The 27,888-nt window shown below is 37.5% G+C and overlaps 2 protein-coding genes and 1 pseudogene across 3 annotated transcripts; all 3 read left to right on the top strand.

The window, feature by feature from the left end:
• The first annotated feature begins 1,489 nt into the window (after positions 1-1,489).
• On the top strand, positions 1,490-26,448 carry LOC123873278 (UDP-glycosyltransferase UGT5-like). 2 transcript variants are annotated; one of them, XM_045918067.1, is made up of 6 exons: positions 1,490-2,352; positions 2,887-3,109; positions 3,735-3,951; positions 4,634-4,910; positions 12,488-12,494; positions 26,437-26,448. In XM_045918067.1, the coding sequence occupies exons 1-4, from the start codon at positions 1,531-1,533 to the stop codon at positions 4,884-4,886; spliced, it is 1,515 nt and encodes a 504-aa protein (XP_045774023.1). In that variant the 5' UTR covers positions 1,490-1,530; the 3' UTR covers positions 4,887-4,910; positions 12,488-12,494; positions 26,437-26,448. The 2 variants fall into 2 exon arrangements, with proteins under 2 accessions (XP_045774023.1, XP_045774022.1); XM_045918066.1 differs by lacking the exons at positions 12,488-12,494; positions 26,437-26,448 and having other exon boundaries at positions 4,634-5,038.
• LOC123873282 lies at positions 8,815-15,505 on the top strand (annotated as a pseudogene).
• Positions 16,796-27,775, top strand: LOC123873277 (UDP-glucosyltransferase 2-like). Its single transcript, XM_045918065.1, has 4 exons — positions 16,796-17,676; positions 18,014-18,236; positions 26,598-26,814; positions 27,299-27,775. The coding sequence occupies exons 1-4, from the start codon at positions 16,864-16,866 to the stop codon at positions 27,597-27,599; spliced, it is 1,554 nt and encodes a 517-aa protein (XP_045774021.1). The 5' UTR covers positions 16,796-16,863; the 3' UTR covers positions 27,600-27,775.
• Positions 27,776-27,888: the final 113 nt, after the last annotated feature.

Consider the following 27,888-nt stretch of genomic DNA (forward strand, 5'->3'; position numbering starts at 1 on the left):
ACAGACAAACAGACACGCCCTAGTTACATGGTTCAGTGCTGCGAGAGATGGTGTACGAGCTATCAAGGGCATAGTATGAAACTAACCACTTTCTTGTTTTTCCCCTGAAACTTTACGAGCTGTCCGGCAAAATATACTCACAAGTCACAACGCACTGCAGACTCGTTTAGATCACGATTCACGACCCATGCAATAGGATCGAATTATTTATTAGATATGCGATTATTAAAACTTTTGTTTTTATTGTATCCTTGAAAAACTGCAGCGATGTTCTGAAAACATGGTCTGAGGATTTGTTTGTTTTATGTTTATCACTTATTACTATATGCATAATATGACATAGTAATATCATCGTCGGTTTGTTAGCATCCATGTTAACGTTACCTATAAAAAATACTATTTATATTGTACTAGCTGACGCCCGCGACTTCGTCCGCGTGGATTTAGGTTTTCGAAATCTCGTGGGAACTCTTTGGTTTTCCGGGATAAAAAGTAGCCTATGTGCTAATCCAGGATATTATCTTTCTCCATTCTGAATTTCAGCCAAATCCGTCCTGTGGTTTTTGCATGAAGGAGTAACAAACATACACACGCACACTCACACACATACAAACTTTCGCCTTTATAATATTAAGTGTGATAGTGTGAAGTGTGATAGTGTGATATGAATCATTGTTATGGCCAATCATTATCATCATCAAACTATCGCCACCGGCTCACTAGGTACTTATCACGGGTCCCCTCTCAGAACACTCAGGTGGGAAATATTGCTTTCGCTTGCAGGATGTTCTATATTGGCTTAGATCGGGTAATTTAGCTGAAAGATTACCATACCATAGGACACCTAGGTATGCCAAGGAGTGAAAGCAAATATAATGTACTGTCTCATTTAATTACGCATTGAAATTCATCCGTTGGCACGCAATAGAGATCTTTGAATGCATAATGAGCATTTGGAATAAGGTGTTTGTGTTTAGTAAGTATGTACCTACTCCTATGTTTTTGTATAGTATCGTATCAGCAAAACATCTTGATAGCTAATTGTTATTTATTATCTTCAGTAAATGAATGATTTAGTATAAATATAATATGATATAACTGATGATATAAGTGAGTAGGTACCTAATCAAGATAACGAGCCAACGTTATTTTGTTGAAAAATTATTTGTAACTATATTGAAACATGTCGTAGTCAAAAGCAAAACATTAGAGATAATTAGTAAGACCAAAGACTGGTTGATTGTCCCTTTTAGGACTACGTACATAGGCACCAGTGATTTTATGCTTTTGATTGTATCTAAGTCCAGCATACCTCTACAAAACTAATTTAGTTAGTCGCGTTGACGTTTTCACACGAGAAGTACCTAGTTTTTTATATCAGTGATTTATATCTTTTAGGTAGGTATGTTTTTTTTTGTATAATAATATGTCGTATATAAATGAAATTCAATACCAAAGAGAATATAATCACTACGTTCTATTCAATACTAGTCTCGTTCATGCTGCTGACACGATCATACGCGGTCTGAAATGGCAGTCAAGATAATTTTGATTCTTAGTTTATTGTGCTTATGTACGCAATTCAATGAAGTGAAACCTTTGAATATACTCGGCTTGTTTCTGTATCCGGGGAAAAGTCACTTTTTCGTATTCCAGACTTATCTCGAGGAGTTGGCACACAGAGGCCACAATGTGACTGTCGTATCGTATTTCCCGCGAAAGGAACCCCTGAAGAATTATCATGACATAAGTTTGGCTGAAAAATCGGAGATTCTCCAAGAGGTGTTTCAAATAGAAAGATCGTATAAGACCATCATAGAAATCAGTCTCTTCTTGATCAATTCCGGAACAGAAAATTGCAGGACGTTGCTAGGGGATGAAAATGTGCAAAATCTTTGGAAGACACAAGCTAATTTCGACTTAGTAGTAATGGAGCAATTTGTGAGTGACTGTGCTCTTGGATTAGCTTACAAATTGGGAGCTCCAGTTGTTGGTATGACATCGCATTTACTTTTGCCTTGGCATTACAACAGGTTCGGCATACCTTACAACCCATCATTTGTCCCCTGTTTGTTTTTGGATGGAGGAACTAAACCTACATTGTACCAACGAGTTGAAAGAGCGCTATTTAATGTATATTTTAATGTTCTTTACAAGTATATGGGCCAAAGGGTAGACCAGAATACGCTAGCTCAATATTTCGATGATATACCACCGCTGGAAGAACTGGCCAAGGAAATGAAGTTCATGATCATTTATACAAACTTTATGCTATTTGGATCCTATTTATATCCCGCTAATGTGATAGAGGTTAACGGATATCATGTTGCGAAACCTAAGCCTTTACCTGAGGTGAGAGTTAGATAACGGTATCATATCTTGAATTATGACATCATTATTAACCGAAAGACGACCACAGCGAGACATAGGTCTCTTGTAAGGACGCCACGCCACGGTCTTGCGCCGCCTGAATCCAGCGGCTCCCTGCGACTCGTTTGATATCGTCTGTCTACCTAGTGTGGCGACTTCCAATGCGAGGTCACCATTGTAGACCTTGGGAGTGGGACCCCAACGACAATCTCGAATTATGTACAGCTATTTTAAGCAAGCAGACAGATCTATGGATCAACATTTGATGAAATCTGCAATCACTAGAAGCACGGTAGTTATCCTAAAATGACAAAAAACAAGTTATTAGCTGGTTATTAGATACCTAATTGAATAACAAGCAAGGTTTATGTGTCTAGACAAGAGTTTGCAATTATGTATTTTGTAGATAAAATAATAGTTGAGTAGGTAAATAAAAATATAATAGACTAGGTGATGCCCGCGATTTCGTCCGCGTGGATTTAGATTTTTTAAATCCCATTTAATTATAATTTACAGGAACTAAGAAAGTTTATCGAAGAATCGGAACACGGGGTCATTTACGTAAGTTTCGGATCAATGCTGAAAGCTGCTTCCACATCTAAGGACAAGATAGAAGTGATAATTGGGGCTCTCGCGAAGTTTCCACAAAGAGTTATCTGGAAATGGGAAGACAACACTTTGCCTGGAAATCCGAAAAATATCTACTTATCAAAGTGGCTTCCTCAAAATGATATATTAGGTGAGCATTAGGTAATCACGCATGCATGTGTATCCCAAATATGTCGCAGCGAAATGGCATAAGCCGCGAGTTGGCCATATCCCTTAGGGATATGGCTAATTCCCGAAAGATGTTATAACGCCAACTCAATAAGACCATTTCAATAAACAAATCTAGTGATATTATTGAATACTGAGTATAGTTTTTGAAATGTAACGACAGACCGGATTAACCGACTTTCTTCACGAAAATATTCTAGGGGTAGGTAGGATAGATGCATGGGGTCGGGATGATCAGATTTCGATTCTACTCCAGTGAAACAACGTTAATAATTGTAGCCATATCCCTAAGGGAAATGGCCAACGGTGGATATGATCGGGCTAAACTTTGGCATGCACATAGCTATTATGACGTAGACATCGGCTAAAAAAGATTTTTTGAAAATTCCACACCGAGGGGTTTGGTGTTCTACACACTTGTACTAAGTGATTTGTGTTGACTGTTGACTAATTTAGTTTTGGAGTGTTCATTTGTAGTAGTACACGCGGACGCGGAAAGAGTATCTCGTTATCAATTTTATAGAGCTTTGTTATGGGTGAAAATTTATTGCCTAAATGACTAGTATCATTACTTATCTACGTTATAGCTCATCCCAAAGTGTTGGCTTTCTACTCACACTGCGGCCTTTTGGGAACTACAGAAGCTATATACCATGGAGTGCCCATGGTAGGAATGCCTATATTCGGAGATCAGCCAGCCAATGCTGCCGCGGTAGAGGAGAGCGGCCTCGGAGTACAAATCCAAATAACCGAACTTACCACAGAAAAACTTACAGAGAAATTCAAAACCGTGTTGGATCCTAAGTAAGATTTCTTTCAAATACGAAAATGTTTTTGCTTGTTGGTGTGTCCTTCAATCACCGCACAATTAATGACCGCTCTTTATTGATTTGATTTATTGATTTATTGACTTTGCACTTCAGTTTCGCGACTCGTTGAAGTTATAGGTACATTAGGTACTTACCTTGTTTCTTCTACTTATCTCCTCATTTCTGATTAAGTAGATGGTGTAGAGATTTTGCTCTATCGACTGATGCACTGACTGACTCTGAGCATTATTACTAGGCCCATAGTTACGTTTTCTAGTCTGTATTTTATGGCAACACTAGCTGATACCCGTGACTTCGTTCGCGTGGATGTAGGTTTTTTAAAATTCCCGTGGGAACTCTTTGATTTTCCGGAATAAAAAGTAGCCTATGTGCTAATCCAGGGTATAATCTATCTCCATTCTAAATTTCAGCCCAATCCGTCGAGTAGTTTTTGCGTGAAGGAGTAACAAACATACACACACACACACACACACACACACACACAGACACATACAAACTTTCTCCTTTATAATATTATATTAGTGTGATGTACTGCTCGAAGATTGGTTTTCAGGCTCTGTGATATTATTTATAATTTTTTTTAAAGAAAAACGTTTACTACAAGATTTTTTTTTAGCAAATCACTTATTTATTTATCTACCTCCATTTCATTTCAGATTTCGAGCCCGTGTAAAGATGTTGTCGAAGGCCTGGCGAGATAGACCCATTCCACCAATGGATAGTGCTATCTATTGGACAGAGTTTGCTGCTCGCTATAAAAATTTCACCTTCAGGGCAGCTGCAGCCGATGTCCCATTAAACCAGTACCTGTGTTTGGACATCTTAGGAGTTTTTGTGCTAATCTTTTTAGGAATCATATTTGTATTCAAATCTTTATTTTCAAAATCAAAAAAAATCAAATTAGATTAGTTGAACGATGTATCATGAACATAAGTAATACTTAGGTAATGTTATGATATAATTTTATAACAAACTTAGCTAAACTAGGAAAACCCATCAAATAAGTTAGAATAATGCCAGGAGAATGTATGATGATTCTCTATAATTTGTAATAATTATGTTCTATTTATTTCTATTTATGGAAATTATCATGTTTACAAGTGTAAATTAAAAATTTGTAACACCCCCGACAAGTGAAGGTTACAGTAACTAGAAAAGAGCTGATAACTTTCAAACCGCTGAACCGATTTTCTTGGATTATAGCTAAGAACACTCTCGATCAAGCCACCTTTCAAACAAAAAAAACTAAATTAAAATCGGTTCATAACTTTAGGAGCTACGATGCCACAGACAGATACACAGATACACAGACACACAGATACACAGATACACACGTCAAACTTATAACACCCCTCTTTTTGGGTCGGGGGTTAAAAACAATGGGAGTTTTTATTTTAATAGTTAATTCATTTAATTTTTCACATAAAAATTTCTGCTTACCTGCATCGAATTTTTAATTACACAGACATTAATGTTTTTCTGACCAAAATACCTACCTGTTTCAACTAAGATGAAAAGAAAAGGTCAAACAGCTTAGCTTATTACAAAGTGCAATACAGCATGACTTTCAAAATTACATAACGTCAAAACGTTTTGTTGAAAAAAAAAACCCCCGGTCAAGTACGAATCAGACTCGCACACGAAGGGTTCCGTTCCGTACCATAGTCGTACAAGAAATATTTATTTTTTGCTGTGTAACCGCAAATTCACGGTTTTCGGTTTTTCCCCTTTACTTGTGCTATGAAAACTTGCTATCTGTCAAATTTCATGATCCTAGTTCAACGGGAAGTGCCCTATAGATTTTGTTTCAATTGTTTTGACCGACAGATAGACAACGAAGTGATTCTATAAGAGTTCCTTCCTTTCTCTGGAGATAAGGACCCCTAAAAATGCATATTATTTTCTACAAATGACTGCAATCAATTTCATAAAGATTTATGCAAAATATAATTAAAATCTATAAGATTAAGTGTCTGAAATCCGAAAAACTTTTTTAAATATTATTATAATTTTATAATTTTATTTCGTCATTTTCCTTCAGCATTGTATTTATCAGATCAAAGTAGCATGACTACGTGTCGTCATTATATACTAATTACCAAACACCTGTACCTATATTATTATTTTGGCCGAGCGAAGCGAAGGTCGCTATAGTAACCTAGCCATCATCATCGAGCTATTGCCGGCTCACTACTGAGAACGGGTCTCCTCTCAGAACGAGAAGGGTTTGGCCATGACTAGTCTATCACACAGCACACTGTATGCATATTTTATATCAGTCTGAATAGAATAAGATAAAAAATGTAAGGCTTTATCTTAGAAATCACGACCTCAGAACAAAAAAAAATAACTTGTTTCATTACAATCTAAAATGCCGTGTTAGGCTATACATAATATTAAGTATAACTCCGATGACCATAATATACCTATGCATGTATACCATGTTGCTAGCGAAACATAAATTTTTTTAAATCTACCACGCTGGCCAATTGTGGATTTCTGAGAACTTTATGGTATCCTTTAAAGGTAATTATTTGTGTTTTTTAATAAAAAAATAAACTAACTGACTGTCATTAATCCTTAGGTCTAGAAACTAGAGATTATGCATGTAGGTTCGCTCTACAACGAAGACCCGTTATGTATGAAAGCATTTTTGGAAATTTCGCCCAAGTGACGCCTGGGAGCATGAGATAGCTATAGGTTTATCAAAGTACAGCTTGGATCACATTGCATTTAGTACCTAATTAGATTATCTCTCTTACGTAGTTCCCCACTAAGAAAGGATTTTCAGAAATGTCATTCAATCGAAGCTGGGGCGGATCAGCTAGTCTAGGTCATATAATATATCAAAGGAAAAGTCGACTGACTGACTGATCTATCAAGCAGCGCACATCTCAAACTAATGGGTGGATCGGGCTGTAAGGCATGCAGATAGCTGGACGTAGACATCCGCTAAGAAAGATTTTTTGAAAATTAAACCCCTAAAGGGGTAAAATAGGTGTTTGAAATTTGTGTAGGCCACGCAGACGAAGTCGCTGGTGTAAGCTAGTTTATTATAAACCAGCCGAAAATTATCATATTTGAAACAAAAACACTTTTATCAAGGTTTGTTTATTTTGTTGTGTTATTTATAGGTAAGTTCTTAATCATTACATTTAAATACTATCGTAAATAATTGACACTTATTATCATGTAGCTGTACACGTTACAAAGTTTAGCATAGTGCTGAATATTATTGTTACAAGAACCACTCTACGTGTAAATAGATAGGCATTTCTGATAACGTCGAAAAGACCGAACAGATTTGAATGTATGGGGTATCGTTATAGAATCATCCCGAAGATCCCATCACGAATATAATAGAACATAGAATTAAATTATTAGTCTAAGGAATAGAAGGCATCCCGAGTGACACTGGTTAATTTTTTTTTTTTTGAAAGAGTTGGCATGGCAGCATTTTTTATTACTACCTTATAACAAGATAGGCTTGCACTTGACGACAATCATAACAGTGAGGTTCGCAACGAAAGCCGGAAAGGGGTTCCAAACTTTAGAGGTCCGTAGCACAAACGTTGAACGAATACGTTTGGTGGGAGTAGATTGAATGTCGACCACATAAGGACGCCAACACTCAATTTCTCGCTGTTCTGTGGCAGAACGATAAAGGAGGAACAAGGTTGTGCAATAGTTCCTGAAATCCGACAGAAGACCAACAGGCATGCGACATTGCAACGCTATAGAATAGAATAGAATAGATTTTTATTCAAATAAACTTTTACAAGTGCTTTTGAATCGTCAAATAATTTAACACTGATTCGAAATGCTGTTCCTACCGAGAAGAACCAGCAAGAAACTTTATAACTGTGAGCTTAGCAATTTCGCCTACGTTACTGAGGAATGCCGATCACCAGAATAAAATAAAGAATTGATAAGATAAGGTAGTAGGTGTGGTTATTTATTGTAAATATTATACTCACCTAAATTATATTATCTATGTGGTACATATTATGACCCAAGCTCTTCACCAAATAAAGGCCGATTCACAACAATTGCGTATGCAGCAAGTACACGTGACACGTGCGTAGTGACGCGGGTAAACCCCTAACACACCGGGTTACGCATACGTCCACGCTTTACGCAAGCGGTGTGCCATGTTTCATACAGTTCCATACATTACAACGCAACGGCACGCGCTATGTTTGCGCTTACGCAACGCTTACGCAGCCTGTATGAACCAGCTATTAAGCGTGATAGGTAGATGTGCAGGATCATGTACCCACTATATAGGTACATACAACTCCCGGCCGGTTCCATACAAAAATATAAGCCATCGTAACTGCACCCGTTATAATATTTTCTGCGTATTCACGCACTATCAGTCAGCAAAACTAAGTGAGTAGGTACCTACCTAGTTATAACGGCCGAAAATTTTATCCGTTACTTGCGACGTTGTTATAAATTTTGTCAAAAAAGACCTTTCACTTTTCAGACAGGTAGGTAATCGATTGGTAAAAACGTCGCTAAGTAACTATTTAACCGTTTCAGTTTACAGATAGATTGATTAATTTTGTTAATTTCAGCCAATAATCACCATAATATCATTAGCAACACAATCAATCCTTTCTACTTAAATTAATCAGATTTGACTCTAATAATAATAATCATAACCTAATAGGAAGTCCTTTTTTATCTTTTTAATGATATTATGCATTTGCAGTTATCAATTATTATTAATGTCGTATCAATACTTAAATACATAAAAACCCTGCTTTTAGTAAGTTGAATAATAATATTGATGTACTCTCAGTAACATAGTAGACGTACCTATCACATTGTGTGAACGAAAAAAACATTTTTACGAGGTCAGTGATGCTATTTTTAGTTACAACAGCGTAGTTTTAGCTATACGTAGTTGTGTCGAAGTGAATTCATTCAATATTTTGGGAGTTTCTACCAAATCAAATCACATTTCAACCGAGTAAAATATGAATCTTTTCCAGAACCAGAATCTTTAATAGAAAGTTCGTTATATAATGTCTTCAGCCTTTCATTTAATTACATAATATGGACTTAAATAAATAAAAAATCGACGCGATATAGTAAATAATGTGTGATCGAAACAAACAATATATTTTACGATGACAGTGAAGTTATCTTTAGTTAGAATAGCGTTGTTTATAGTTGTAAGTAGTGTCCAAGTGAAATCATTAAATATTTTGGGAGTGTTTCCAATTCCAGCAAAGAGCCATTTCTTCGTATTTGCGCCGTATTTGGAGGAATTAGCAGAACGAGGCCACAATGTGACAGTAATATCCTACCATCCACGAACAGAGCCCATACCAAATTATCATGACATATGCTTAAACAAGGCCTTACAAGATTTCCAACCCAGTCACCCAATCACTAGTTCGATTTTTACAGTTTATCTTTCACTCACTCTAGTCCACGCTCTCGGGGGGCCTATCTGTTGTAAGCTTTTACTTGAAGATGAAAACGTTGAAAGTTTGTTAGAATCGCAAACAAAATTCGATTTGGTTGTTATGGAGCAGTTTAACAGCGATTGTGCTTTAGCAATAGCTCACAAGTTGGAAGCACCGGTGATTGGAATCACCTCGCATATGCTTTTGCCTTGGCATTACAGAAGATTCGGTGTTCCGTACAATCCCTCTTACGTTATGTTCGATTTCTTAAAAGGTGGAACCAAACCTACGCTATTTGATAGAATTATGAGATCTATTTTGTATCAGCATATGAATTTCGTTCACGAATACATTACCCATAGTCTAGAGCAGAATGTTATACAAGAACATTTGGATAATGTACCTCCCCTAGGAGAGTTGGTAAAAGATATTAAACTGGTGCTCGTGTATCAAAACTTCATGTTAACTGGTTCGACCCTCGCACCGCCCAACGTCGTAGAAGTCGGGGGCTTCCATGTAGCCAAGCCAAAGCCTTTGCCTGATGTGAGTGGTTAAATAATATTACAAACTAAACACAAAAATCTTGAAAGTGAAAAATGTTTTTCATTTTTCTTAATTTTACAGGATTTGAGAGAATTTATCGAAGAGTCCAAACACGGAGTCATTTATATCAGTTTCGGAACGATATTAAACGCTGCCTCGATGCCAAAAGACAAATTACAGCATATTATAAACGTCCTAGCTGAATTACCGCAACGTGTTATTTGGAAATGGAACAAACAATCTCTTCCGGGAAATCCGAAAAATATTTTCTTGTCGAAGTGGTTGCCTCAGAATGACATTCTAGGTAACCTTTGATACCTATACTTGCACAGATTGCGGAAACAACTGTTATGAATCTTTCTATCTTCTATCTTGACCATAATTTTAGGTTAAGCCACTGCCATATTATATCCTATAGCATAAGAGTCAAGTAACCAGAAAAGCAATGGTCGAAGATAAGCGCAAACTCAGCTAAATTTTCTTTGTGTACTAAATCCATGTTAATATTATAAATGCGAAAGGGTGTCTATCTGTCTGAGTGTCTGTCTGTCTGCTTGCTTTTCTCGGCTCAACAGCTTGACACGATGTCCGTGCCCAGGATGTAAGCTGAGTTAGCTTACATCCTGGGCACGGACATAGGCTACTTTTTATATCAGAAAATCGAAGAGTTCCCACGGGATTCTTTAAGGCCCATCCGTTTAACCGATTTATATGAAAGGTACAGAAGTAGCTTGCGTCCCGGCATCTTTTATGCCGGAAAATTAACGGGATTTTGAAAAAACCTAAATCAACGCTGGCAAAGTCGCTGACAAGATGATACAAATTTTAAAGAGAGAGTTCATTTGAATTTGATTCGAGACAATTTTACAGCTCATCCAAAAGTCCTAGTGTTCTTTTCCCACTGTGGACTTTTAGGAACAACAGAAGCAATGTATCATGGCGTGCCAATAGTAGGAATGCCAATCTACGGGGACCAAATCACAAATGCCGCAGCAATTGATGAAAGTGGTCTTGGTATACAAATCTCCTTAGATTTTTTAACCAAGGATTATTTACTAGAGAAATTTAAAACTGTCTTGGATCCTGAGTAAGTCTGTCTTTATCAATTGTTTCTGTAACTATTTGCATTCATTTCTAGTTGATAACACTTTTTTTTGTAATGATTTTCTGATAAAATGCCTTATAATCGTATTATACCAAATTTTAATCGTACAAGAAGAAACACGCTCATCTCTCTATTACAATAGTATCAATATTATATTCTGCATAGCACTTCTTTATAATAACCGACTTTGTCTAATTAATCTGTTGAGGTATTGGATGAATTCTTTCATCCAAGGTTGAGGTTCGTAATAACTGAACTATAAGTCATAGCAAACTTTTATGTTTTTCCTCAAACAGAAGCTAGTTTAATAATAATAATTCATTTATGCCTTTTGGCGCTACCTTCTAAGGCTTAGAGCTCGAGAAAAAAAAATACGTTTTAAACCTACAGAAATCAGGTTTAACATCTTAAGCCTGGTTGCATGACAGCCGGTTAAAATAACGTTACGGTTGCGGTTAAACTTTGACCGACAACAAAAGCTAAATGGGTTGTAAAAGTCAAAAAAATATTTTCGACCATAATTTTCCCTTTAAACTTAATCATGTAAGTAAGAATATTTGCGTGCGTAATTAATCTTTCTTTAGTTTTTCTGTTATATCAATGCTTTTCCTTCTTTACTATTACAATTTACTCTACAAAAAGGAAAAAAATAGATAATTTTTCCTTTTTGAGAAAAAGTATCTTCAAAAACAATTTTTTTTTCTAGATTTCGACAAAAAGTAAAGCAGTTGTCCAAAGCGTGGCATGATCGACCAATAAAGGCAATGGATAGTGCAGTCTATTGGACCGAGTTTGCGGCAAAACACCGAAACATAACCTTCAGATCGCCGGCTGCTGATGTTCCTCTTTATCAGTATCTCTGTTTAGATGTCATAACAGTTTTAATTGTTTTATTTGCATTTTGTACATTCGGTGCGCGAGTCTGACTCGCACTTGGCCGATTTTTTGAATACGTAATTCGTAGACTTCAAAACAACTTGAGTTGAGCCTACAAATCAGTAGCGCGCGGGCAACAGTTCTTCTGCCTCGTGCAATTCGAATAGCATGAGTCATGAACTATCATACAAAAATAATTACGTTACTTTTCATATTATTCAACACGGTGAATGGATTAAACATTCTTACAATACTGCCATATCATGGAAAGAGTCATTTCTTCGTGTTTAAAGTGTACATTCAAGAACTAGTGAGACGAGGGCATAATTTGACCGTAATATCACACTTTCCGGAGGCCAAGCCAAGCAAAAACTACCATGACATAAGTCTAGCTGGAAGCATTGAACCCATAGAAGATGGCGATTCCTTTCACACGTCATATTTAACAATATTAGATATGGGTGTACAATTATCGAGTTCAGGAAAAGAGAACTGCGAAGTGATGTTGGCAAACAAAGATGTGAGAGATTTAATAGAACAGAAACAGAAGTTCGATGTAATAGTAGTCGAACAGTTTACTAGTGATTGTGCTCTGGGTATGGCGTACAAATTACGGGCACCCGTAGTTGGTATTACTTCGAATATTTTAATGCCATGGCACTACAATAGATTTGGCATTCCAAACAATCCATCATTCGTTCCCTTCCATTTCTTGGAAGGAGGAACGAAGCCCACTTTTGTTCAAAGAATCGAAAGAATTGTATTTGACGTTTACTTCAAAACACTTTTCTACTTTATAAGTCAAAGAAACAATCAAAACGAACTTGCTAAGTACTATGATGATATCCCACCTCTCGAGGAGTTGGCACGAGATATAAAATTCCTGCTTTTATATCAAAATTTCATTCTCACTGGATCGAGAATATTTCCCGCGAATGTAATAGAAGTGGGCGGATATCATGTAAAAGAAGCTAAACCATTAAGAGGAGTAAGTATTTCGAATTTCCCTTCCATCCATGTTGGTAACTAAGTATTTATCGTAACCAGCTACTAAGAAAGATTAATGAGTAGGTACTTCGTCTTTTCGTAACTGGTTATTAATCAAGAATATTTTATCCGGGTAGGTAGGTACTTACTTAAACGAATAAGATTAAATCCTATACTTATAGAAATTAACAATACTGGTATTTTTCTTACGACTTATAAGTACAGCGTGCTTATTCACTGCGAAACGGAGTTCATTCCCGCTCACTCCAACTTTCCGAAATGTATTCGTTCCAATAACCAATAGTGTATGTCGGTGGGATTTGTGTAGGTGTGCTTCTAGGAATCAACATGTCATGTCGGCCAATCTCAACTTTGGACAATGCAACGAATCCAAGGCAACAACTACTGTTCCTGTCCAATAATAATATGGGTACCTTCAAGACAAGAGTGAACAGGCATCTCTAGGCAAGCGCGCTCCATCTTAGGCTGCATCATCACTTGCCACCAGCTCTGATTGCAGCCAAGCGCTAGTCTATAAATTAAAAAAAAAATTGACTTCAGTTATTATGGTCAAGAATATTCGTTCATATTACAATATTACCTACTATTTTTTACAGGATTTGCTCAGATTCGTGGAGGAATCAGAGCACGGAGTGATATACATTAGTTTCGGATCTCTCATCAAGAGTTCTACAATGCCCGCAGATAAAGTCAAAGATGTTTTAGACGTGATGTCCCAACTGCCTCAGAGATTTATTTGGAAATGGAAATCAAAAACAATTTTGATGGACAAAAATAAACTTTACGTTTCCGATTGGCTACCGCAAATGGATATTTTAGGTAAGTGTAGCAAAACATTCTCACAAAGACGACCTTTATCGTTTTAGTGATAGGTAACTACATAGGTACTTTTATCTCATAATATTATTTTTGAGTTATCTGTGAATAACCAACGTTCCTAAGTCCTTAATTATATTACCCGAGATAAGAGGAATTTGATAAGATTTTTAGTGTCAAACAAACTTTGTTAGAAATCTTACGAGCTCTCTTTCATTCCTAATATCAATGATTTTAATAACCAAATTGATAAAAATCTTAAAGGCTCTGTAGTTAGTTGTCATCTGTGTATCTTTCGCCATTCATAATGAAATGGCATCATATAAGTTATCAATAAAATACTCTACATCATAATAATATCGTACCTTGTATAACCAATAGATCCTTCGTTCACCGATTACTTCATATCGGGCATAAAACAAGCGGAAACTTAAATAACATCTGTGTCACATAATATTATTTGTCTGCAATTACAGGTCATCCCAAAACTTTAGCATTCTGGTCACATTGCGGTATGGCTAGTACTACAGAAGCTATACATTACGGGGTACCCATGGTAGCTATGCCTGTACTTGGTGATCAGCCAGCCAATGCTGCAGCTGTGGAAGAAAGTGGGCTTGGTGTACAATTGCAAATCAGAGATCTGAATAAAGATAATTTACTCGCAGCCTTCAACAAGGTTTTGAACCCAAAGTAAGACAACAAAAGAAAACAATGCACGATGCATCCGTTTAGAAGGCAAAAATTAACGTTTGCAACTAAAAATGTAACTTATCAAAAGATGGAACGATACAAAATGGCTGATATCAGTATCACTCGCTTTACACGCATAAGGTCAAGTGTTCTTGATCATGAATGCTTTATCTCATTGTTAATGTGATTAATTATTAATATTATCATGCACATTATAAGCCACTAATAGTAATAGCAATAACATGTAGGTACTATTACTGTACCTGTACTAAGTATCTAAATGTACAGATGAGGCGTTTGCTTTGAATACGTTTGAATATTTCTCCACAAAAGAGTTTTCTATATACCTATATATATAATTACCTTTTTATAGATGTCATTAGAATTCCTCAAATTCTTTCCTTAGTGATCCTACCTGTAGAGTACTCAACGACAAATAATGGGGTGTGCTCCAAATCGCAAATCTCTGTCTGGTTTAGGCTGTGCATTGTCTATCAGTTAGTTAGTCAGTCTGTCTGTCAGTCGACGTAAAAAAGAACTAACCATTCTTCTGTGGCAATTTTTTCGAGTATTGCCTAAAATCTAAATAATTATTATTGCTATCGGGTGCTAAATTTGAACGCGTAGTGTCCCCAGAGCAATTTATTAGATATAGAATAAAATAATTAAAATAATTCTTTTTCCAGATTCAGAGAAAATGTAAAGCAAGTATCAAAGGCCTGGCATGACCGTCCGATATCACCATTGAATTCTGCAGTTTACTGGACGGAGTTCGCCGCGCGCTATCCAAACTTTACTTTTACTGCTGCAGCAGCAAAAGTTCCTTGTTACCAGTATTATAATATAGATGTTGTAGCTACGTTTATTCTATTGTTCCTAGTTTTAACATACTGTAGTAAAAGAATATTATCATTATGCTGCCGAAAAGCGCAATCTCAAGAGCAAAATAACCGGAGTAAAAACAAAAAAAGGACTAAACGGGACTAAAAAGTGTTGTTTCTCTCTTATATTATAATACCAACTCATGTATCAACTTATATGTGCTAGTAAAATTTTTGCCGAAGAGGGTTGATGTATTATATATTTTTTCTCCCACTTGCTTGAACATTATTCGGTTCTTAATACTCTCCACACCCAACAATTTCTAATAGCTTTTTTTTTTTGTTGACGCTGGGGAATGCATTTACGCATCCCCCCCGGAAGCTAGCCAGCCAGCCGTGAGGCAGCCAGCCAGCTGAGGGAGGGTATGTGAGACTCGCCGGCCGAGAGGCGACCGGAATACCCACTAAACCCCAGCGGCGCCACTGCGCGTCGCCTGGCGACTGGGTCACGGGAACGGCCGAAGCAAACAACCGCGATCCAGCCAGCGACGTCTGCCGAGGCAGACCCTCCACCGGGGACCTGCTCGGTCCCCACCACCGCACCTTCGGGACGCACCAACGAAGTGCGTCCCCCGACCCTGGGACGCGCACGTCGCCCGTGTCCCGTCCTACGCTTCGTCCACTGTGCCCTCTGCTAGTCAGAGGGGCACGTGGAGACCTCCCCCCCCTGCCAGGTCATTAGCCATAGCGAACAATATCTCGGAAGAGAAATTATTAGCCATGTTACCGGGGCGCACCGGCCCGAACACTGCTCTTCCCCTTGGACACATCCAAAAGGGACCAGCAGCATCCAGGCACACTGGGAGGTTACCTGGCTGGCGCCCCAACAATTTCTAATAGCTAGCCGATAATAGAAATTGCTGGACAGTTTCATACTGGTAACGAGGTTTTATGAATGCACACTAAGATAAATTGGGGTTTTTGGAAAGTACACGTGATATTTAGAATTATAAAGCAAACAGAATATAAAGGCTAAATGCGCAAATTTTATTATTATTGCAGTGTAAGTTTTTTCTTGAATTCATTTTTTTATTGTTTGCTAGAAAATGGAAGCAAAGCACTATACAAATCTCGGCTGAAATAGCAAATTAACAGCTTCGTTTAGTTTAAAAGGGCAAGGCGCCAGCCGAGTTCTTTTCCAAAAAAGAATTCACTTAGGAATCCCTCGGTATTTCTCTGCCGGCAATTGCTTCATTTCCGGCTTAGAAAGTAATGTATTATTTATTAAAATAGTTTTATAATATACATGCACCTATAAATATTTTTATAACTAAGTCTTTATTTTATCTATTACGTACTTCGCAACTGCCTACTAGTACTACCTAGTGTGTACTAATAAATTCTATCTTTATTAAAAACTATCACGATAATGCAAATCCACTTTATGAATTAATCGTAAATGACCAGTACATTAATAATTATGTAATGCGCGTCGCTATCAGAACTGATTTCAAAACTACTTGAGTTGAGTACCTAGGTATGTACAGATCAGTAGCGGGCGGACAACTGTTCATGTGCCTCGTGCAATTCGAATAGCATGAGTCATGAACTATCATACAAAAATAATTACGTTACTTTTCATATTATTCAACACGGTGAATGGATTAAACATTCTTACAATATTCCCATATCATGGAAAGAGTCATTTCTTCGTGTTTAAAGTGTACATTCAAGAACTAGTGAGACGAGGGCATAATGTAACCGTAATATCCCACTTTCCGGAGGCCAAGCCAAGCAAAAACTACCATGACATAAGTCTAGCTGGAAGCATTGAAAGCATAGAAGATGGGCAACCCTTTCAAAGGTCATTTTTAATAATATTAGGTGTGGGTGTGTATCTAGCAAGTTCAGGAAAAGAGAACTGCGAAGTGTTGTTAGCAAAGAAAGATGTGAGAGATTTAATTGAACGGAAACAAAAGTTCGACGTGATAGTAGTTGAACAGTTTAATAGTGATTGTGCTCTGGGTATTGCGTACAAATTACGGGCACCCGTAGTTGGTATTACTTCGCATATTTTAATGCCATGGCACTACAGTAGATTTGGCATTCCAAACAATCCATCATTTGTTTCGTTCCACTTTTCGGAAGGAGGAACGAAACCCACCTTTTTTCAAAGAATCGAAAGAATCGTTTTAGACTTTTACTTTAAAACAGTTTTCTATGTTATAAGTCAAAGAAACAATCAAAACGAACTCGCTAAGTACTATGATGATATCCCACCTCTTGAGGAGTTGGCACGAGATATAAAATTCCTGCTTTTATATCACAATTTCATTCTGACTGGATCGAGTATATTTCCGGCGAATGTAATAGAAGTGGGCGGATATCATGTAAAAGAAGCAAAACCACTAACAGGCGTAAGTATTTTCAATTTCAATTAGCAATAGGTAGGTGATAAATACTGATATTTTCCTTATGAACTCAGTTATTACCCCCCGTCCACACACTGCTCTGCTCGCACTGCAACGCGATGAACGTCGAAACTGCAGCGTGCGCGCTATTGCCTACCTACTTACCGACAAAATAGGGAGCGATGGGCATGAACGAGGAACATGCGAGTAACGCGGCCACACTACGTCTCTGCCTTCGTTCTTCGCTTCTTCCCATGCCGCACAGGCAGTGTGTGGACGGGGGGTTACGGTCAAGAATGTTCGTTCGCTTTAGTTTATACTCATGCTAGCTAATGTTTTATAGGATTTGCTAAGGTTCGTGGAGGAATCAGAGCACGGAGTTATATACATTAGTTTCGGATCTGTCATCAAGAGTTCTACAATGCCCGCAGACAAAGTCAAAGATGTTTTAGACGTGATGTCCCATCTGCCTCAGAGATTTATTTGGAAATGGGAAACGAAAACAATTTTGATGGATAAAAATAAACTTTACGTTTCTGATTGGTTACCGCAAATAGATATTTTAGGTAAGTGTAGCAACAAGTGACTCAGAAAGACGACCTTTACCGTTGTCGTGGTAACTACTTTCACCCCAGTTATCCTTCAATACGTTAATTCATATTACGTACCTATAGAGTTATGTGTAGGTAAATAACCAACGTTCCTATAATCTTTAATTAGGTGTGATAAGTGGATATAGTGAATAGTATTTAATTTTAGTATTAAAAAAAATTTCGTTTGAAATTACACCTACGAGCTCTGTATCTCCCTATCTCTATCTTTTGAGAAAAAATAACAAAGCTCTGGTTCTTTCTGCATCACTACACTAGCGGCACGCTATGATGGCCGGTTTGACACATTACAATAGTGATGTGGAATGTCAATTTATTCTCGAACAAAAAACAATTAAGTTTTGTTTTTGTACCTGATTAAATAGGTTTAATAAAACAAAAATGTATATGTTTATTTAATTTATTTGAACGAACTGAATATTTGAACGAAAATGAATATACATACTTTATATGCACACAAGAAACATATGAATACAAAAGATACCAAAAAAGGTGCCACAAAAGGCCATAATTAATCAGATTCGTCCATACTACTATTTTCACTGTCGTCACTGCTATCATCACATACATTAATAATTATATGTTCGTTTTCTATAATATTATCTATTTTCACATCTCTTTCATAATCTTCCCTTATTAATTTAACAGTTCTATTCACAACCTTTTCCCAGTCTCCTTTAGTCACATGTTCACAAGCTTCTTCTAATAATTTTAGCATTTTTTTTGTGGTAAATGGGGGTTCTGTATTGTGTCTTGCAGCATATCCCTTAATTTGAGCCCACACCAACTCAATCGCATTATACTCACAATGGTAAGGCGGTAACCGTATAACTCTGTGCCCATGTTCTAATGCTATTTCGTCAATGACGTATCGGATCTTGGTTGGTTTGTTTTCTTTTAAAAGACGTACTAATTCCGCTTTTAACATATTCATGTTTGCATCTACGCCATTTTTACGAAGCCATGCGACGATATCAGCTTTCTTTTGGGATTGGGCAGGTGGCTTGTCAATTTGCATCGAGTGGTATGGGGCGTTGTCCATAATTATAATAGATGGTTCAGGGAGGCTACACAACATTGAGGTAAACCATTCAGTAAACTTTTCTCCATTCATGTCTTCATGATAGTCTCCAGTGGTTTTTGACGCAAAAGCCATGAGAGAACCTTCGACAAACCCGTTGATGGTTCCGGCGTGACAAATTATAAGTCGCGATCCTTTTCCTACAGGAACTTTGGAAGTAGATGCTGCTGTGTCATCGTTCCAAGAACGGCCTACAGTATGGTTAGCATTAAGCCATGTTTCATCCAAGAACACAACATTTTGCCAATTTTTGATTTCTTTCACTTGCCGTAAAAAAGTATACCTTGCCATCGCTATATCAAATCTTTCCATCAATATTTTGCGTTTGTTACATTTTTTGTATCGAAATCCAATGGTCTTCAAAATCTTCGTTAAAGAACTTTCCCCACCGAAGAATAATCCAGCTTCCTTCAGTGAATGCACCAACTTTTTTCTTGTTGGATACTCCTTCTGTAAATAGTAGCCGTAAACATGTCTTCGGATAGCATCGGCATCAAAGCTATCGATGCCTACGACTGGTTTTGCTCGTTTTCTCTTTTTTGGTGTGTGAAGTTTATTTTCTTCTGTGCCAGTCTCGCCATATTTTTTTTTAGTTATCCGTCTAACAGTTCGTTGTCCAATATTAAGCGCATCAGCTACGCGTTCAACCACTGACGTTATAGGTAAAATTGGCCCTCCATTTTGAGCTTCACGATCGAAATAGTTACGAAGGCGTATTACGAACTCACGTGTCTGACTATTTAGAACAGTTCTCTGCGTACGTTCGGTCATATCGACGAAATCCACAACAAAGGGCTTGAACAGAGTCCAAATTAACGAGCAAGGGTCAACAGTAATGCAGTATCAATATTTGAAATCCAAAGCCAGGTCAAAACTATATCACAATCGCATTGCACTGACAGTTTATACTTTTCGAAGCAACGTCAATTAAATAAATAAATAAATAAATAAAGGTTTATTCAGCTCTCATATACAGAATCACACACAAAAACAAAAAAAAGAACAAGAATAACAACAAAGATAAAATCAAACTCGAATATAAATCAAACTCAAAACTAGAAAACACCATTATCCTATTGCTGTGTCTGTGAGCTAAAAGGGCTCTGCCTCAGCAAGATGCTGCAGTATTTGACTACTGCAGCGCTGATTTTCAGGCAGAGCCCTGGTGTCACGACCTGACAACGAAACAGTGCATATTAGATTTAATCACAGATATAAAAAGCAACCAAAAAAGAAAAAAGAATTATTAGTAGGGTAGAAAAGATATTATATATATATTATCATTTATTGTATATACATATATATATATATATATATATATTATGCAAATATAAACATGAGTAGGGTCGACATGTCTTCAGCAAGGAGTACGATTTATTTATTTTTTATCTTTACTGTAGACTTCATGGAGTTATACGAGGCAGCTTAGCATTATGGGAAACTGGTGTAGGTAGCAGGTATAAGTATAGTGCAGTGCCTGGAAGATCTGGAATGAACCTTAACCCAACGCTTTTTGTTTTTCTAAAACATATTTTTTTATAATTTTTTTAAAAGAAATTGCGGATTTTAATACACGGGCTGGGGGCGGGAGATCATTCCAGATCTTGCAGGCTGCGTGTTTAAAAGTGCCTCGGAATGCGGCAGTTTTGTGCCTTGCCATAGCGATTCGGGGTGCAGATCTTATGCTGTATTTGCTGTTTTCTTTGACCCATTTTATTTTAGCGTGCAAATAAGCTGGCTTCCCTGTAGAAATTATACCAAATAGCATTGTCGCTAAGTGTAGTTTACGCCGCGATTCCATGTTTAACATATTTGCGTTGTTTATATGTGGGCTGACATGTGACCGCGGCGCTATGGAGAAACAAAATCGGGCACAAGCGTTCTGAACCCTCTGCACCAACTTTGCTGACCTGGCTAGCAAACATGGCCCGTAAACAGTGTCAGCATAGTTTAATTTTGATAGGATCAAAGCATCACATAGACGTATCCTAACGTCAGTACTCAGATAGGGGCGCATTTTGTAAATGACTTTTAGTCTATAGAAACAATTTTTAACGATATTTTTGAGGTGTGTTTCGAAACGCAGATTTGAATCAAAAATAACTCCTAAATTTCGTGCTTCATATACTCTTTCCACCACCTCATTTCCTATTTGAATGGTAGGGTTATATGATTCAATTTTAGCTATAGTTCCCTTTGTCCCAATAATCATTAGTTTAGTTTTTTGAGGATTAAGGTTGAGAGAGTTTGAATCTGACCAGTTTGCTATATTTGCAAGATCCTGACTAATTTTTATCACAGCTTCAATTGTGTCTGATGGCTGGAAGGAGTAATAAAGTTGGACGTCGTCTGCGTATAAATGATATGAGCAATGTTTGATCGTGTGAATCATATCTGCAGTGTACAATGCGAACAATATGGGGCTTAATATTGACCCCTGAGGAACTCCCCTACGGACTGGCAAGGTTGAAGAGGTTAACGTGTTGCCATTCGTTTGGCTTGTAAGGACTAACTGTTCCCTATTTTTAAAATAGCTGTCAAACCACTTAACCGTCTTGTTAGTGAAACCATAGTAGGATAATTTGGATAGGAGTAAGGATGTATTAATGGAATCGAAAGCCCTGGAATAGTCTAGCAGAACCAATATGGTCCCCATGCGCTGATCTTGTGCAGTAAGTATATTATCTACTACATCCATGAGTGCTGTCGTTGTGCTATGGCTTTTACGAAAGCCAGATTGAAAAATAGGTAGTATGTTTTTGTCCTCAATGTATTTGGTCATTTGACTGCATATCACCTTTTCCAAAATTTTTGAAATACATGGGAGAATACTAATAGGTCTGAGATCTTTTAAGGTTGTAGGGTTGTCGATTTTAGGGAGAGGCTTAACAATGGCTGTTTTCCATACATCTGGGAATGTTGAAGTTACTATGGACCTATTTACTATGTTGGTTATAGTGGTGAGGCTTTGTGGGAGTGTTAACTCTAACATTTCCAGTGAGATTTTATCCACGCCAGTGGCATTCGATTTCAACCCTTTAAAAATCTTTAATATTTCATTTTCGTTAGTTAATTTAAAATCAAAAGTGTCAGGACCAAACCTATTAAATTCAAAGAAAGTATAAGTGGACAATTTGGTCGTATTTTTATAAGGGATTTCTAAAAAGTGCTTATTAATAAGTTCTGGGTTATTTAAAGACGTAGGGAGCTCATGTTCTTGCTTTTTTTTAATTACTAAAAATGATTTTAGATTTTTCCACATCACTACTGGGTTCTTAATATGTATGTTTATAAAGTATCTATAATAGGCATGTTTTTCTGCTTCAATGGCTTCGAGTACAGTTTTTTTTAGGTCTTTGTAAAATATTTTATGTGAGTCCTTTTGCGTTGATTTGTACCTCCTGTAGCTTGCATTTCGTAATTTAATCATTGATTTTATGGTATAAGTTATCCATGGACACTGCTGTTCTTTAAGAAGCGTTTTTTTACGCGGGGCGTGGAGATCAAAAATGTTTGATATATTGTTATTAAATGAAGCTACCATGCTATTTACTTCGCTCTCAATATTTATGTCCTTCCAGGGTACGTCGTTCAGATGCTGGTTAAAAAGTTGAGGGTCTACGTCTTTTAGAGGTCTAGTCATTATCCAGCGGGGTTTACTTTTTTCTTTCTTCGTATTTAATGTGGTTGTAACTACCGCATGGTTTCCTAAATCGGGGATATGTTTCACAGCAACTTCTCGCACCTTTGCATCTGTACAGATTAAATCTATGAGAGTTTCACTATGGTCGGTGAAGTGAGTAGGTTGCGTCACTAACTGAGTCAGGTTTATGCAATGAATAAAGTCTTTAAAAAGCTTTGATTTAGCGTCCATTTGATTTATCAAATTTATATTAAAATCGCCCAATAAAACCATGTTATCACAATCGGACAGACAAGTGACAGATTGCGTTAGTGCGTCTAGAAACAAATTAACATCCTGCCATGGCGGTCTATACGCTGTGCCCACGACAATGCGTCTACCATTCGTTTTAGTCTCTATCCACATTTGCTCTACAGAGTGAAGGTTGGGGTGATCGCATATTTTAATTCTGATGTCTTTTTTTAAGTAAAACCCCACTCCACCACCTCGGCCGCCACGAACGTCAGCTGGGCGAGGCTTATGGCGCAGCTTGTATCCCGGAACTATCGGCGCGAGTCCCTCTTCCCCTTCACGAATCCAAGTTTCATTAATTGCAACTATGTCCACATTTATTTCAGCCATTGCCTCAATAAACTCCTCATGTCTAGTTCCTAGAGAACCGGCATTAAATAATCCAATTTTAAAGTTTGTAGACTTATCTTTTTTTAACATTTATTTTTTTTAATATTAAAAGAATTTTTGTGTACGTTAGAATTTTGTGCCGGTGTTTTAGTTTTAAAATAAAATATAAAAATACATAGACATATAAAATACGTAACTTGTTTACTAGGGAATTTACATTAGAAATCTTAAAAATATCATACAGAGTAATCTTTCCTGAGACAGCGACCCGTCGACTTCGCGAACTAATCAAATTATAATAGATGAGTATTTGCGTGTAGCGTTTTATTTCTATTATAGTAATATTTTTATAAAGATTGCTCATGACCAGGTGTGCGCACAGCAGAGAAGCACCTTGTATCTGTACTCTACATAATTTCCGGGAGAAAAATAGTAAAACTGTTCGAATATATACTCGGAAATGTAAATAGCTAAAACATAGTAATATAGTAACATAGATCTTAAATAATAAAGTTTTTATCTTAAGATAGTTCTTATTTTTAGAAACGCCATCATGGTTGTAAAAATAAACACTAATAAGTGGTTGATACAAAGTCATTACAATTGCTAACAACAGTTTAGAGACATATTTTCTTAGTTTTTCTTCAACCCAACTGGGATATCGCCAAAAATCCGTACTAGATCACCTTCTGATTTTATTAGGTGCGCTGATTTACCATCTCCTTGGCGCACGTATATTTTGCCGCGCTTGGTCCATGAGTATCTCCACTGCATATGTTTGGCTATTTCTCGAGCTTGATAAAAAAGATGCTTGTTTTTTCTCGTTAGCCTCTCGTTCACGTAGAACCGCCTAGCCGGCGAGTCGAGGCCCAAGGCTTCAGTGGTGACACCTCGGCGCGTCCGGGCACTGCGTAGGAATTCATCACGCAAGTTTCGTCGCGACAGCCGCACCACCATTCGACGACCGCGGCCGGCCTCCGCTGTTTGCGAGCTGTTTTCGATCTTTTTACCGACTCTTTCCGCGAAAATGATATCCCTTTCATCGAGGCTTAGCCCTAGTTTGGCGGCTATAACCGTGACAGTATGCTGAGGATTTTCCCCGCTGATTTCTGGTAGATTAGAAATCTCGATGTCCGCCTGGAGGAGCTCCTGGTCCCGATCATTTAAGTCCTCTGTGAGTTGAGAAATTTTCTCTTCGAGTGTGCTAGTTTCCATGCATTTGTGACTCGTTGAAACCTTGACTTGGTTTTCAAGGTTTAACAGTCTTCCATCAAAGTCGTCCATACGTAGGTTGCAGTCGGCGATAGCGCCTCGTATGTCACTCATTTCTACACGGAACTCTTTTAGCTCCCTTCTTAGTTCCTGAATTTCCTCTCGAAAAAGACGTATTTCGAGACCCAGCTCTAAAGTTTGGGTGGTGTCTAGAGCGGTGTCATTGAGTAATTCTTTCTCTGGTGTAGGATTCCCCAATGCAGTTCTAGGGGTGTCGCCCTGGATACTAGGACTCCCCGATGCAGTTCTGGGGGTATCGCCCTCGGTTTCAGTCCCACTTGTACCTTTTATCGGTGTATCAATATTTCCTACTTTAGGTATTTTTGCCACACATTCTGGGCATTTCCATTGTTTAGGCGATTGTGCATGCTCGGGGAGTCCCACACAAGCCGTGTGGTATTTACTTGGACAAACGGTGCAGTTTGCAGCACAAAGGGCAGATAGAAACCGTCCACAGGCAGCGCACTTCACCATATCGACAGTTAGTGCAATTATCCTTCCAATATAATTGTTGTGATTCACGCTGCTTACAATCGACAGCGCTGTACCGTGGGCCACTTGTAGGTAGATACATAAAACAAAATCAAAAAGTACCGTCTTCTTGATATTGTAACGATGAAATCGAAAATAAATTTCAGATTTACGCACCCTTGCCAGTAGCTTTTACGCGGGATAACACTTCCAGTACTTTATTATGCCACTATCTACCCCGTTATCTCTTTGGGGAGGTTTTACACTCAAAACTTAAATTAAAATAACACAAAACTTGTCAGAGACGCACATGTTGTTGTCACGATCGTGACATCGAATTCGAAACTGCTTTGTTTTGCATTGAGCATTGACGCGAGTTTGCCGGAGGTAGTAGTTGTGCTAGCCAGCGATCCTATGTGACGATCGTATTAGATTCCATTTTTAAAAATTTATTGATATTTTTTTGCGATTTCAGAGGTTTGTCCACATAGTGAAAATTGTTCATATTCACAAGTACATTCACCCCTTAAATGGTGCAAACTGATTTTTCTACACTTGTATACATTTAAGAAATCAATTTAATAAATAAATTTTGAGTCCTAAACCTAAAACTACATTCGATAAAATTTATGAATCTCTGCACATCACTATCGTCAATAAAGTAATACAATTATTTCCTTCAAAGTCGTTATCAATTAATACGGAACTTCATGAGCGGACAAACGTCAAACCGGCCATCATAGCGTGCCGCTAGTTTAGGTACCTACGCACTTTATAATGCGAAAGTGTGTTTGTTTGTTGGTTCGTCTTTCAATCACGTGGCAACAGAGCAACGGACCGATGTGATTTTTCGCATTGGTATAGTAGGTAAATACCTGGAGAGTGACATAGGCTACCTTTATTCCGGAAAAATCAAAGGATTCCCACGGGATGTTTAAAAACCTAATTCCACGCGGACGAAGTGGCGGGCTCAGCTAGTTCATTTTAAATAAATAATGATATCTATATCAGTTATATGGCTCGAACTAATCTCTTCTGAATCGATAAAATCACTCTGCATTATGTAGGTAGGTATGCACTCTGTATGTAGGTAGGTACCTAACTACATTCATCACGATTCATCAGAATCAGTCCTTCGTTCACTAACTACCTCATAACGGCCATAAAACTAGCAAACTTAATTATTTTAACATCAATGTCACATATTTATATTCGTCTGCAATTACAGGTCATCCCAAAACTGTAGCATTCTGGTCACATTCCGGTATGGGTAGTACTACAGAAGCCATACATTTCGGGGTACCCATGGTAGCTATGCCCGTAGTTGGTGATCAGCCAGCCAATGCTGCAGCTGTCGAAGAAAGTGGGCTTGGTGTGCAATTGCAAATCAGAGATCTAAATAAAGATAATTTACTCGCAGCCTTTAAAAAAGTTTTGGATCCAAAGTAAGTCAAAAACAAAATAATTGAGCCGAGAATTGAGAGTAGATTAAAGTTAACAATTGCAACTGAAAATTAAAACTAATAAAAAATGGAACTTTACAAAATTGATGTCATCAATCTAAAAACACACGCTTGACAGACTCAAGATGTTTGATGTAGAGTCTGTAAACTTGATCATGAATATATTTTTATCTCATCGTTGACCTGATTATCATGCACATTGTAAGCCACTGATAGTAATATCAAGTTAGGTTGATTTATTATAACTATTTAAAACGATATGTTTGACCGCTGAACTCACGTGTTAGTCGGAATATAGGGCATATTCCGACCTCCTGCTCCTTGGCGCCAAGTCGTGAGCGGACCCTTTGAAAAATGACCCCGGTCTGGTTCGAATTTAGTCAGTAAACTACTCGGATAGACATTTATAAATCCCAGCATCCCCAGATCTATTGAATAGATAATTTAAAAATATTTCGTTTTCCAGATTCAGAGAAAATGCAAAGCAAGTATCAAAGGCCTGGCATGACCGTCCAATGTCACCACTGAATTCTGCAGTTTACTGGACGGAGTTCGCCGCGCGCTATCCAAACTTTACTTTTACTGCTGCAGCAGCAAAAGTTCCTTGTTACCAGTATTATAATCTAGATGTTGTAGCTACGTTTATTCTATTGTTCCTAGTTTTAATATACTGTAGTAAAAGAATATTATCATTATGCTGCCGAAAAGCGCAAACTCAAGAGCAAAGTAACCGGAGTAAAAACAAGAAAAGGACGAAAAGAGACTAAAAAGCATCTTAAAATATCCTTAAAAGGCATTGGCACAAAGTGTCTCTTTTGTAAAGTTCTCTCATCAACTCATGATAGTACTCATGTATCAACCCATACCTATCAAAGGAATAAAACTTTTGCTATAGAGGATTCATGTAAATATTTTCAATAAAATATTTGTAAGTATATATCTACATGATGTATTAATATTTTTATTAAACCCATGTTTTCGCAACTCGTCAGCTTGGGGCCATAAAAATGATTTTAAATAAACACAGCGCAGTATTGAGTAGCGCAGTAGTATGTA

The sequence above is a fragment of the Maniola jurtina genome, chromosome 16, assembly GCF_905333055.1.
Source record: "Maniola jurtina chromosome 16, ilManJurt1.1, whole genome shotgun sequence".
Lineage (NCBI taxonomy): Eukaryota > Metazoa > Arthropoda > Insecta > Lepidoptera > Nymphalidae > Maniola > Maniola jurtina.

What these genes read in the sequence shown, in the direction of transcription:
- LOC123873277 (XM_045918065.1), top strand. Translation starts at nt 16,864, where the DNA reads ATGAACTATCATACAAAAATAATTACGTTACTTTTCATATTATTCAAC. An exon ending in ACCGCAAATAGATATTTTAG is followed by an intron (nt 18,237 to 26,597) that starts GTAAGTGTAGCA and finishes CTGCAATTACAG; the next exon opens with GTCATCCCAAAACTGTAGCA. An exon ending in AAAAAAGTTTTGGATCCAAA is followed by an intron (nt 26,815 to 27,298) that starts GTAAGTCAAAAA and finishes TTCGTTTTCCAG; the next exon opens with ATTCAGAGAAAATGCAAAGC.
- LOC123873278 (XM_045918067.1), top strand. Translation starts at nt 1,531, where the DNA reads ATGGCAGTCAAGATAATTTTGATTCTTAGTTTATTGTGCTTATGTACG. An exon ending in AACCTAAGCCTTTACCTGAG is followed by an intron (nt 2,353 to 2,886) that starts GTGAGAGTTAGA and finishes TATAATTTACAG; the next exon opens with GAACTAAGAAAGTTTATCGA. An exon ending in AAAACCGTGTTGGATCCTAA is followed by an intron (nt 3,952 to 4,633) that starts GTAAGATTTCTT and finishes ATTTCATTTCAG; the next exon opens with ATTTCGAGCCCGTGTAAAGA.